The sequence below is a fragment of the Ursus arctos genome, unplaced genomic scaffold, assembly GCF_023065955.2.
Source record: "Ursus arctos isolate Adak ecotype North America unplaced genomic scaffold, UrsArc2.0 scaffold_34, whole genome shotgun sequence".
NCBI classification, from domain to species: Eukaryota; Metazoa; Chordata; class Mammalia; order Carnivora; family Ursidae; genus Ursus; species Ursus arctos.
The window spans coordinates 26,848,115-26,860,361 of NW_026623030.1; the positions used below are offsets into that span (position 1 = coordinate 26,848,115).

Here is a 12,247-nt window from a genome sequence, read left to right on the forward strand (position 1 = left end):
AGGGAAGCAGCATGTGCTATGGGTCACGGTGGTTTGGGGTTGGGGTTCGGGTGGATCTGACTTGGGTACTTACTAGCCTTCCGACGTGAGGAAATCATCCCGGAGCTGTGAATAGTATCCACCTCAGGGAGTCATTGCTGGAATTCAGGATAATGTTGCACTGCTAAGAAGCACCTAGCATGGGGTATAGTTATTTTTTCCCCCTTATTTCCCCATTGTTCCTCCCTGTGTTGTTCATTCTCATATCCCTGCTTATAAATGTCAGCCTTCATATGTGGAGCGTGGTGTGGTGGCGGCGAAGTTGTGGGCTCTAGAATAAAGCCGCTGAGTTTTTACCCTGGCTTCCCCGTAGAGAGCTGTGTGACCCTGGGCCAGTTGATGAACCCCTCTGTTCCTCAGTGTCTTCATCTATAAATGGAGATGATAATATGACTGAGGAGAGCTGTCCCGAGTATGAAGTGACACATTGTGGAGCAGACAGAATTCTAAAGATGACACCCTGCAAGATTCCCATCTCCTCGTTATTCACTCAAACCCCGATCTGGTACTTCTGGGAAGAGATTTTGCAGGTGTAACTAAAATTCTAAATCCATCAACCTTGAGATGTGGGGATTATCCAGGTGGGGCTGACCCGTCAGTTGACCCCTTGAAAACAGAGTTTTCTCTAGCTGGCGGCTGGTCCCGAACGGTGTGTAACCTTTTAAAATGGACATGTTTTCATCCAGCATAAGTCCCCTGAGATCCACCGCCATTGTTGGCTGTATGGAGACTCCCCGTACCTGTAGTGTGGAGTGGTTATCCGGGGTGTGTCCGCTCAGCATGATGAACCAGCCGTCCGCGGGGGGCCGCTCCTGCTGTGTCCAGCTGGGCACTGTCACGGACAGAGCTGCTGCGACATTCCTGGACAGCTTTCCGCGTGCACCTGAGTCTTCTGGGGAAAGTGCCCAAGACCGTGATTGTTGGGTTGTATGAATAGGGCATAGGCAGTTTTAAAAGAAGCTCCCGAACTATTCTCCAGAGAGGCTGTCCCCTTTCACACTCCCAGCAGCGACAAATGCATCACCTCGTGACCCCCCATCCTTGCCAGCATTCTCAGAGCTTACATCCTGTATGGTCCTGTTACAAAGATGCGGAAAACGGACAGCAGACTGGTGGTCGCCGTGGGTTCGGGATGGTGCAGAGTACGTAGGAGGAGCCCGCGGCACCCCCGTGGGGACAGACGCGTTCCGTGTCCTGATTGTCGTGATGGTTCCATGAATCCTCAGGTGACAGAACTGCATGGAAACACACACACGCACACACGCACACACGTGTTCTGGTTAAACTGTTGAACTCTGAATAAACTCTGTCGTTGGTACCAGCATCCGTCTCGGGGTCTTGGCATTGGCCTGCGGTTGTGGGAGACGTTAACCTTGCAGGAGCAGTGCCAGGCATACGGGGCCTCCCCGTACATTGTTTTCTAACTTACTGTGAATTTCTAGTTAACTTAAAATTTAAGTTTTTTTTTTTTAAATACTAGAATGCTGTCCTAAAACGACAGACCGGTTTCATTAATACAGTATTTCTAAAACTTTTTTATTCACCACATTTCTGATACTGCCTCCCCATAATATATTCTTAATATTGCTTTTTTTTCAGTGTTATTCATTTATTTAAGGGACATTTCACCTCGCTATCAAAACTGGCCAACTGCTAAAAATTAACTCAAAGAAAAGAAAATGTTGATATTACGTTCTGAGTAGATACTGCTGTTCGTCCGTGTGAGTTGGTCTCTAGTAAGTCGGCTAGCAGGTGCCGGGTAAGCGTTAGAGACCCGCCAGCACCAGAGACCTTCATTCCCTGTGATGTAATCAGAAGGACTGAAAAGTAAACTGGGAATAACTTTTCCGAATGTCATTCCAATGTCTATGTCCCTTCGCCACGCAAAACCATCTCGCTCACCAGCAGAAACCCTCACTTGGGGAAACCCACAGTGCTGCTTTATGGGGGCTGGTGAAAAGTTTTCCTATTATTTTCCCAATGAGACCTTTCAGGGAGGCGGAAGGATCTATTTTAAAGAAAGTGGGTTTCAGAAGTCAAATGGAAGTCTGTAAATTCACTGCTCCACAGCTGTCTAGACCACATACTATCCACTCTGAGTCTCGGTGTCTTTGTGTAGAAATAGGAACATGTTTTGTGGCTGTTTTGAAGATGAACGGAGTTCGCTATAAAGAGAAAGAGGGCACAGAGGGGCACAGTGGCCTGGGTGTGGATCCCACCTCTAGATGGCTAGCTGTGTGGCTGGGGCTGGGTGACCTCTCCTCTCTGTGCCTTAGTTTCCCCACTGGTAAGATCAGGATAAGAAAACACCCTCCCTCCTTGGGGTGGAGATTAAAGGAGTCAAATGTATGTGGTTGGCGTGTGGGACGTGGTCCATCTGTGTCAGCTCTCATGGTCACATGAGCGTGTCCAGCTGGACCCAGCACATAGTAGGTGTGACTCAATGCATATGAATCACTCCACTGTCACCTCTGACACCAATCCCTGTCCAGTGATGGTCGTCAACTGGTCACCAAACAAGGTCCTGTCTTACAGAGCACACAGGACAGATTCATCTTGAGTTGAAGGTTCTGGAATAGCAGAGCCAGGAAGGATTTCTCTGGTGGGCTGTGCACAGGCCAGGCGAGAGGAGGGACTGGGGCCCGTGGGAGGAGGGCGGAGCCAGGCAAGGACCCATGAGCCAGGTGTCCTTGATTCCTGCAGGACTCCACAGCTGCTCAGTGCTGAGCACCATGGGGGTGGGGAATGGGAGGTGGGAAAGGGCCCCCCGGCCTCCAAGAGCTCAGAGGAAGCCACCCTGTCTGGAACAGAAGGCCGCATACATCCCGGAGCTGGTGCCAAGCTGTCCCACACAAATGGATCACAACGGTCTTCCGTCCCCCAGGGGCCGTCCTCACCCGCTCACACCTTGACCAAGGTGACCCTCACACACACCTGGAGGGAGCAGAGGGTCATCATTCTCGGGGTCACTCCCGGGGGAAGGTGCCGGGCCTGTGCGGAGTTGGGGGAGTGGAAACCGGTCCCAGCAGCTCTTCCCACCTGGGACCTCACATCCCCCATGGTGGGGACAGTTTCAAACTGCAGGGTTCCAGAACACAAGATGGGGACGCAGCATCTGCCTGTGTGGGGCAGAGTGTCCCACAGCGCTGGGCCCTGAAGGCGGGGGTGGCGCTTGCCTTCTGTGCTCTGAGCAGGTGGCAGTCTGTGTGGTGCACAGGGGCCACCGACAAGGAACAGTCAGTGAGGGAACCGATGGCGGGCAGATCCACTGGGGAGCAAAACCATGTCGCGTATTCCGTAGGGTCACATCGAATCTGGAAGACGAGTGTGCAAAGCCCCTTATCAACCCTGACGTTCATCCTGGTTCTTTTGTGCGCCAGGCCCACCCGTGAGAGCGAGGACGAGGAGGACGAGGAGAGGAAGGGCAGGGGCTGCTCCCTGCAGTACCAGCACGCCACGGTGCGCGTCCTCACCCAGTTCGTGGCCGAGACGCCCGACGTGGGTCAGCTGAGCTACATGCTGGGCCCCGACTGGCAGTTCGACATCACTGACCTCGTGGCCGATTTCATGAAGGTGGAGGAGCCGAGGATCGCGCAGCTGCAGGGCGGCCGGACCCTGGTGGGCCGGGAGCCGGGAATAACCACGGTGCAGGTACACGGCATGCCTCCGTGCCATGGCCCGGCCCCAGTCTGTACCGACGAGTGCGTGGGTGTGCGTGCGTGTGTGTACATGTGTGCACATCACTCAGAGAATCACGGGCAGCAAAAAGAGAATTCATCAATTTTAATAATCTAATGTTAATTAATTCTTGTATTTTGGGGAGGGTTGGGAAAAAATACCTAATTTCTTTCACCAGCGAAAGCTAAACTAAATGCACAGTGGAAGCGACCTTTCCCCCGTATGATAATTTACTCCTCATGTATCACTAATAGAAGTTGGTCAAACCTGAGGGAATTAGTTTTATTTTCCCAACCCGAGGGTTAAGCACTTAGCTGTATATTACGCTTTGAACAGTGGACAGAAAATTTTTAAATAGTGTGTATTTGTACTAAAAATAATTTTTAAACCCACAGTTACATGCTGTGTATTTTATTAGAATAATGGTAAAACTACTTTTCTGGTCAGTTTTAATGGAATAATTATGCAGAAATGCTGTAACATGTTTTTTAGTAAAAAATTTAAGGTGTTGCCACTGATAGTTAAGTCATATTTGAGGTGGTGCCAAAGCCCGTTTTGACGGAGCTGGATTAAACATGCTCTATTTTGTACGACTTCTCTACTGCTGTGAGACACATTATCACAAACTGAGCAGCGAAAAGCAGCACCAATTTATTGACTCAGCTCTGTCGGTCAGGAGTCGACGTGAGCTGGGCTGGGTTCCGTGCTCGGGGTATCGCAGGGCTGAGACGAAGGTGGTGGCCAGGCGGGGCTCTCGTGGGGGTTTTGGGGAAAGACTCCCTTCCCAGCTCATTCAGGCTGTTCACAGAACGCCCTTCCTCATGGGTGTGGGATTGAGGGATCTGTTTCCTCGTGGATTGTCAACCAGGGTCAGTCAGTGCTCCGAGGGGACGCCTGTGTCACTTCCCATAAATGGCGGGGTCAAGTCCCTCTCACACTTTGAATCCCTGTGGCTTTCCTTCTGCCACCAGCCAGGGAAGACTCTCTGCTTTTATGGCCTTCACATCACGCCACTGGGCCCACCTGGGTAATCCAGGGTAAGCGAACCTGCCATGTAAATGCAGCGTTGTCATGAGAGTAATTTCTCCTCACATTCCCGGGCTTGAGAGATTAGTGAGGACATCTTTGGTGGGAGGGGCGGGGGGACAGTTCTAGAAATTCTGCCGACAGGATACTCCTCTCCATTTGTTAGTCCCCCCTGGTTGCAAACTAGATGGTAAATTAGAAGCAGTGGCTCCTTAGGACATTAAAAATTCCTCTGCCACCTTGTCACGTGGTCTCTCCAGCGGTGACACAGCAGCCGACACAGCAGCCTACAGTGCGATCACTGTTGTCCCGTAGCGAGCTGCTTACTGCTCCCTGGAAGGATAGCAGCAGGAGAAGGTGGCAGAACCCCGTCCCCTGCAGGCGCTTTCCCACAATTCTGCCATTTTCACACCTAAAAAGTAGTGGCTGGGAAACGGTCGCTGTCTGCGTGCCTGGTGCCAAGGCGGGCAATCTTTAGCTCTTGCTTCACAGTTAAATTACGCTCTTCTTGGGAAATACACTAGTATTGTCATGGCCTGAATCAGAGGAAGGGAAATGGGCCAGCGTGGTATTGTCATACTCCTCCTGTTGGTGAGTGTCACTGACCCAGCACACCACGTACCCACGTGGTTCCCACAGGTGCACTCCACCCGTAGAGAACTGAGGGTACGCGCTGGTGGCAATGTCAGTTAGGAGGGTCCAACACTTGTGTGCAGCAGAGACTGGAGCTTTTTCGCTTCCTTTGAAGGTACTCTCACCTCTGTCCGACTCCATCCTGGCTGAGAAGACGGTGATCGTGCTGGATGACCGCGTCACCATCGCGGACCTGGGCGTGCAGCTGGTGGCCGGCTTGTCCCTTGCCCTGCAGCCTCACAGAGCGGACAAGAGAGCCATCGTCTCGACGGTGTCTGCCCAGGACGTTCTCCAGGCCCCGCAGCAGGTGGGATTCCAGGGTCCTTTTGTCCCCGGTCAGTTGAGACCACATCCCTCCCTCTCACACTGCGGAGGAGATCAGGAGAGCACTCGTAGCTAGGACGGGGGGTCCTTGAAACTTCTTTCTGCTTCTCATCAGGGCCACCCTGTGTCTTTTTGAGAAAAATACCAGTGACTTAGATACATGTCGCTCATTTCTGCTTTTATACACCGACCACGTGTCCGTGTACCATTTGCTTTACCGCAGCCTTACCTGCGCTCGGCGTGCCCTGCTAGACCATGACTGAAGGATCCCATGTTGTCTTTCTGCCAAAGCAGGTGGTTTTTGATACTTGGGAAATTCCATTTTAGCTGCTTGAACAAGCATGGCTAATGGGCACCAGTCGCTACTGTTTACAGTCATTGCCGTCTGTAAAGCTCTCCTCCATCTTTAAACCTGTGACAAGGTTCGCAGAGGCAGCGGGGCGCGGGGCCTTCCCAGTGAGCTGGTCTCCTGAGGCGTCGTTGCCCAGGCCCCTCAGCCGGTGCGTGTTCCGCTTCATCAGCACTGGCTCCCGCATAAAGGGTGCTCGGAGTGATATTATCCGGAGCAGTAGCCTGATGAGTTGCACCTGATCTTGATTCAGATAAATTGCCTGATCTTTCAAAATGTGCTTCAGAAAGGTCACAGTCAACTTCTGTCGCATGATGTGCAATAAATTAACACGCACTTCAACGCATTCATCAAAGTACATCCGTGGGGCAATAGTTACTGATGCCAGTTCAAGGCATGCCAAGAACTATCCAAGATTATAAAACATAGAAGGTCATTTTTCTCAGTCTGTATGTGTATTTAAATAATATTCTGTAGGAAATCATATTTATGTTTGCAATTTGAAGGAGCCTGATTATAACATAATGCTTTGGTTTCATTTTTCTTAGGAAGCAATAGTCAGTTCTTGGATTTTGTTCAGTGATGGTTCGGTGACACCCTTAGACATTTACGATCCCAAGGATTTTTCAGTTGCTGTGTCATCATTGGATGAAATGGTGGTGTCTGTCCAGGCAAACCTTCCGTCCGGATGGCCGATTGTGGTCGCACAGGGTGAAGGGCAAGGGCCCTTGATTAAATTAGAAATGATGATTAGTGAGCCCTGTCAGAAGACGAAGAGGAAGAGTGTTCTTGCCGTGGGTAAAGGAAATGTCAAGGTCAGATTTGAACCAAATACTGATGAGCACCAAGGAAGCAGCAATGATATTGAGGGCATCAGTCGGGAATACAAAGACCACTTCAGCAATTCCATCGAGCGTGAGGGAAACCAGGAGAGAGCAGGTCAGGAGTGGTTCCAACATGGCGCCTCTGTTGGCCAAGAGGAACGTAGCAACAAAAGCACAACCCCACAGTCTCCCCAGGAAGGAAAGGATAAGAAGTCACTCAAGAGTGGCGGTCCAGACGCCTTCACAAGCTTCCCCACTCAAGGGAAGGTACCGGAACCCAATAATCCCAGTGACCTGACAGTGACCTCAAGGGGGTTAACTGACTTGGAGATTGGCATGTACGCTCTGCTCTGTGTCTTCTGCCTGGCCATTTTGGTCTTCTTGATCAACTGTGTGGCATTTGCTTGGAAATACAGACACAAAAGATTCGCTGTGAGCGAACAAGGCAACATCCCCCATTCCCATGACTGGGTCTGGCTTGGGAATGAAGTGGAACTTCTGGAGAACCCCGTGGACATCACCCTTCCGTCGGAGGAGTGCACGACCATGATAGACAGGGGGCTGCAGTTCGAGGAGAGGAACTTCCTTCTCAACGGCGGCTCCCAGAAGACTTTCCATAGTCAACTGCTCAGACCCTCTGACTATGTCTATGAGAAAGACATTAAAAGTGAGCCTATAAACCCATCGGGCCCAAAGCGGAAGAGAGTCAAGTTTACTTCCTACACCACCATCCTCCCGGAGGACGGCGGCCCGTACACCAACTCCATCCTGTTTGACAGTGAGGACAACATCAAGTGGGTCTGCCAGGACACCGGGCTGGGGGGCCCCCGGGACCTTAGAGACTATATGGAAAGGCTGCAAGACCACATGTGAACTCCTTTCTTACGTTTGTATTCACCTTTATGCCTTCTGTTTTTTGAACGGTGGAGCAGTGAGTTTGTTCAGCAATAGGGGATGATTTAACAAAGCTTCATTTGGGGCCGTCTGGGGGGGGGATCCCTTTCTGAGCAGGTGCAGAAGCCCGGAGAGCTATAGCAGCCGGGTTAGAAGCTGGGAAATGTCTCGAAAGCAGCCCCGTGTAGATCCTGGAGAGATTCCGAGACGACAGTTGTATGTGCTGCCTGGTACCAGCTCAGTGCGAACACCCTAAACCTGACCCCACAGACATTGTTAGTCATCTCGCGACAAACGGCCGTGTGGAATCAGAAGAGGCTCGGCTGTGGATTTTTCTATTCCTAGAACTTTTAAAGCACAGTGGACTTTCCTTGCCCTTGGCCTGAGATTGGACGTACGTGAAAGATGCTGAATGTAGCTGCCCTTATTTGTTACGAGGCTGCTCATTATTTTTATACACATTTGCACCTGCACCTGGTTCCTTTGGCCTCTGGAATTCTTTTTGAAACATGAAGAAAAGCAATCGCGGTCTCCTCTGAGATGTTTGATTTTCACATGAGTGTCAGCTGCTGACGTTCGCCGCGTCCGTGCCGGGCGACAGGCGCTCTCCGTTGCCCACATCCCTTACCTAAGGGGCAATGTCTGAGAAGCTCATCCTCACGCTGTCCTCCCTTCTCTTTGTTGTGGAACTTCCTTGTATCAGACTGGGACATGGGATTTTACATAGAGTATTAATATACTGCGAGGGAGGGCCATCTTTACAGTTTTCTATACGACGCTTACAGACTTTGGTGACCACTTGTCAACCATATTTGTTTTTATCTTCTGCTTGTGGAACATTCGTGGGGGACTCCTGGAGTGTATTTCTGAGGGCAGAAAGACCCTGAGACAGTCTTATTTATACTGGTGCTTTCCGGTCAACACAATTTGTAATCCAACCTGAAATCAAAATTTTAAATTGCTATTACACAGAAAGGAAATTGTGTAGGAAATATGTTCAGGCTATACTTCCATTTTACCAGAGGTAAGAAAAAAAAAAAAGAAAGTAAGTACAATGATGTTTCAACTTAGCAATATGTAAAAATCCATCCATACAATGACCCCCGTCCCCCCAAAAAAATCATCAGTCATGAGTCTGGCAGAGCTCAAACCTACCCGGGGTAGGCGCTGATGGAGAAAAGAATGGGCTGAAACTTGCTTCCAAGTTTCATAAAATAAATGACTGTTGGAGATTTTCAGAAGCAGGTAGGTAGAAAAACCATAGATGTTGGAAAGTCAGAGTGGTAAGAGGGAAAAAAAAGGGTGGCCCACTGCGTAATTTTTTAATAAAAAATGTCTTTCAAAGAATAGCAGGAATGGTTTCGAGCAGAGCAAGAATTTCAGATTAGGAGAGCAGAACAACATTTTACGTCGGTGGAAGAGCAGGGAAATCAGGCACAGGACTAGCCCACCTAGTCCAGGCTTTCCGGTGCCATCTGCATGGCTGAGAAGTAGAAACGTCAAGGTCAGCATCGTGAAGACCTACAGGAGGAGAAGGAAGCGGTTGGTTGACCATGCGGTGGAGGAGCAAGCAGTTCCAACGAGACGCGTCCGGTTGTTGTAAGCTTTCTGTGCATGGGAGCATGACGACCGGCCTCCTCGGGCCACGATGTGGCAGCCACGGTGCCCTACCTGTCTCTCCTGCCCACGGGACTGTGGCGGGTTTGCAAACAGTGCAAAAATCCGCAGGGTTGTGGGCCTGATCTCTAGAAGCCAGTGTCCAGCCCATCTTGTGTTTCAGATGGGGGTTAAGGGCTGAGAATGGTGAAGTTTCAGAAATCTTCCAATCTGATGGGTGAAGGAAGCCAGGAGACCCGGGCGTTGGCTTCGGAAGGAGTTTGCAAAGAGAAGGCTGATGCCTGGCAGCAAGAGCACCCCGGGCACCCAGGGGAGGCTATGGCCGCTCCTCGAGGGTTCGGTGCGGAGGGAGCTCAGGCCGCCGGGGAGGCCGCAGGAAGTTGACACGCCAATGCCACGTAGCTCTCCAGACGAGTCCCGCTCCTGTGCACCATTCTCAGTGTTCTCTCCCTTTGGATCTTCAGCCTTCCGAGATAACGGCAACTTTGTGCCTGAAACCGAGGAAGCTCAGCTGGTGTAGGGGGTGAGCCTCACGCACACACAACACACACGGGCACACGCACGCACATCAGGCTGCCCCCGTTGCCGCAGTGAGGCCCTGGGTCAGGGGTGATCTGGGAAGGGGTAGGGTTACCATTGCCGTGGGAGGCGTTACCGAGAAGCTGGAGCAGACTAGGGAGCGTCAGAGGGAGAACGAGCCCGTGATCTCTCAGGAGCGGGAAACTGACCGCTGTCCTGAAGATGCCCCCCGGGGGTGAGCCAGAGTCCCCCAGCGTGATCCGGGCTCTCTACAGTTCACCATGAGAGTCACGTGGAAGGTCTCGGTGTGGGGGGGGGTCCCTTTTACCGCACAGTGCACACTCACAGGGATGCACTCACGTATGTCCGTGTGAGAATAGTGAGAAGCCAGAGAATACGGTATTTAGCGGAACGGGCACCGTGGGCCACTCCCCGACTTGGCGTGGCCACTATTCCCAGCTCCCCAGGATTTCAGTGAGGTTCTTTCTGTCCTAAATGTTTCCCGCTCACCAGCAGCCGTGGATTATATCTGCTTGTTCTCCAACTAGATCATTTAAAACAAACAGGAACTATGCCCCTCAGTATCTAAACTAGAACGGGGTGGGGGAAAGATGTAACTTAGGAAACCCTGAAGTCCGTTCCCTGGGGGCTGCAGGCGCCTGGGGTTTCCAGGTGTTTTACAGCCGGCATAGCCAGTTGATCGGAGCGATTCATCACCTGAACAGATCAGTGGTGATAAAGCCCCTTCCTCTAAGAAGCGAATGCTTAGGACCCCCTTCCCTGAGGCCAGCACCAGCCAGCCTCCTAAGGGGCTACAGGCTGGATGCTGTGTGGGTCCCACGGAGGGCGGCTCAGGCATCCCGGGGACCAGGCCACCTAGAACGGGGAGGGTGAGACCAGTGCCCCCAGCTGCCAGATGTCCTGCCTCCCAGGCCACGCCCTGGGATCCAGGAGCAGCCACCACACCACAGAAGTCGAGCTTACATGCACAGTGTCGCACCTGCGGGAAAGCCGGAAGACCCTGCCAGCGTCCCTGAAGAACGCCCCCCATCAAGCCTCGGATGCCCCGTGCGCACGGACAGAGGACTGACTGACCTCCCAGCGGTTTTGTGTTGCACCCTGGCCAGGGTCAGCTCCCAGACTTCAACTCCAGGCAGAGGGTGTCTGTGTACACGTTAATGCAGGGAAAACATGAATTACTTTTTGTCCCATTTGCCACGTCCATGACGAGCACTTTGTACTTTGTCCATTTTTAAGTTTTCGGAAGTCTGCCTTTGTGCATTTTGATCCTTTGCACCCTTTTTCACCCTTTTGGAAAGGCATCTTCCCAGTGTTGGGGTGTTGGGACCGGTCAAGGCTCTGTGTCAGAGAACTAACCAGCCCGCCTTCAACGACCACACAGAGCGGTTGCACCTGCTTCCGACATGTCTCCGGGACCATTGTCTTTTCTACTCGAATCATCTCAAAAATGGCTTCAATTCTCCGTCCTCGTCTCTGTAAGTGACACGATAGTTTATAGACTCAGCAACCATCTCCCCCATCGAAATTCTACACGTGTGATGTACCGCGTGTCACCTGTGATGTGAAGGGACAGGACGGGTGGTGGAGGTTACGGGGAGGATGTGGCTAGCAGATATTTTTGTATGTAACATACATAATAACCCCGAGGCACCAAGAGGTGTGCTGGAATAAATACATTTTACAGTAAAAGCATGCAATGCTGTAGCTTTTAAATGTACAGACCTCCCGCTCAAAAATACCTAAACCCATGGTGGGGGAAACACCGGGTAGGAACGCGGCCTGGAGAGGGCGCGGCTTGTTGGCGGCATCACTAATGGAATCTGCCAGAATATTTTGATCTTACTCTTCATTACTTTTGGAATTTTTTTCCTCTTTTTTTTTCCCTGGAAATATTTCAGAAATAAAGTGACTACATTTCCCAGCATAAAGGTATATTCTAACCACAGGGTAACTCATCATTTTTAACATGAAAATAAACATTTAAACATTCTTCCGTGGTTTCATTATTTTACGTACACAGTCCCTTTTCAATTTTAGCCTCTGTATGATTTTGCTATATTGATATCTATTTTTTTCTTCTTAGCCAGAGATTTTTAATACCTCCGATACCGCAATAAATGGAAACCAAAAGAAAACCAAAAGAAAATGTTTCTTAAAAGTTGCCAACAACTTTCACCTTGGAAAGCTTCTCCTTTGTTTTCCCAGCTGGGGGGCACTTATTCCAGGATGTCTCAGAAGGAGGGCTTGTGGACCCCACGTCCCTGGCCAGGGTCACGCCGTCTTGGACTCAGCACTGACATGCAGGATGCAGTGGCCCCCGGCC

General features: G+C 51.0%; 1 protein-coding gene across 1 annotated transcript in view; it reads left to right on the forward strand.

The window, feature by feature from the left end:
- The window catches only part of TMEM132B (transmembrane protein 132B), a 356,834-nt gene extending 344,921 nt beyond the window's left edge, over nt 1–11,913 (forward strand). Inside the window, exons 7-9 of the mRNA XM_044389799.3 lie at nt 3,420–3,690; nt 5,492–5,683; nt 6,598–11,913. Coding sequence (XP_044245734.1) covers nt 3,420–3,690; nt 5,492–5,683; nt 6,598–7,746 — 1,612 coding nt within the window. The 3' untranslated portion in view covers nt 7,747–11,913. The remainder of the gene's footprint in view (nt 1–3,419; nt 3,691–5,491; nt 5,684–6,597) is intronic.
- Nucleotides 11,914–12,247: the final 334 nt, after the last annotated feature.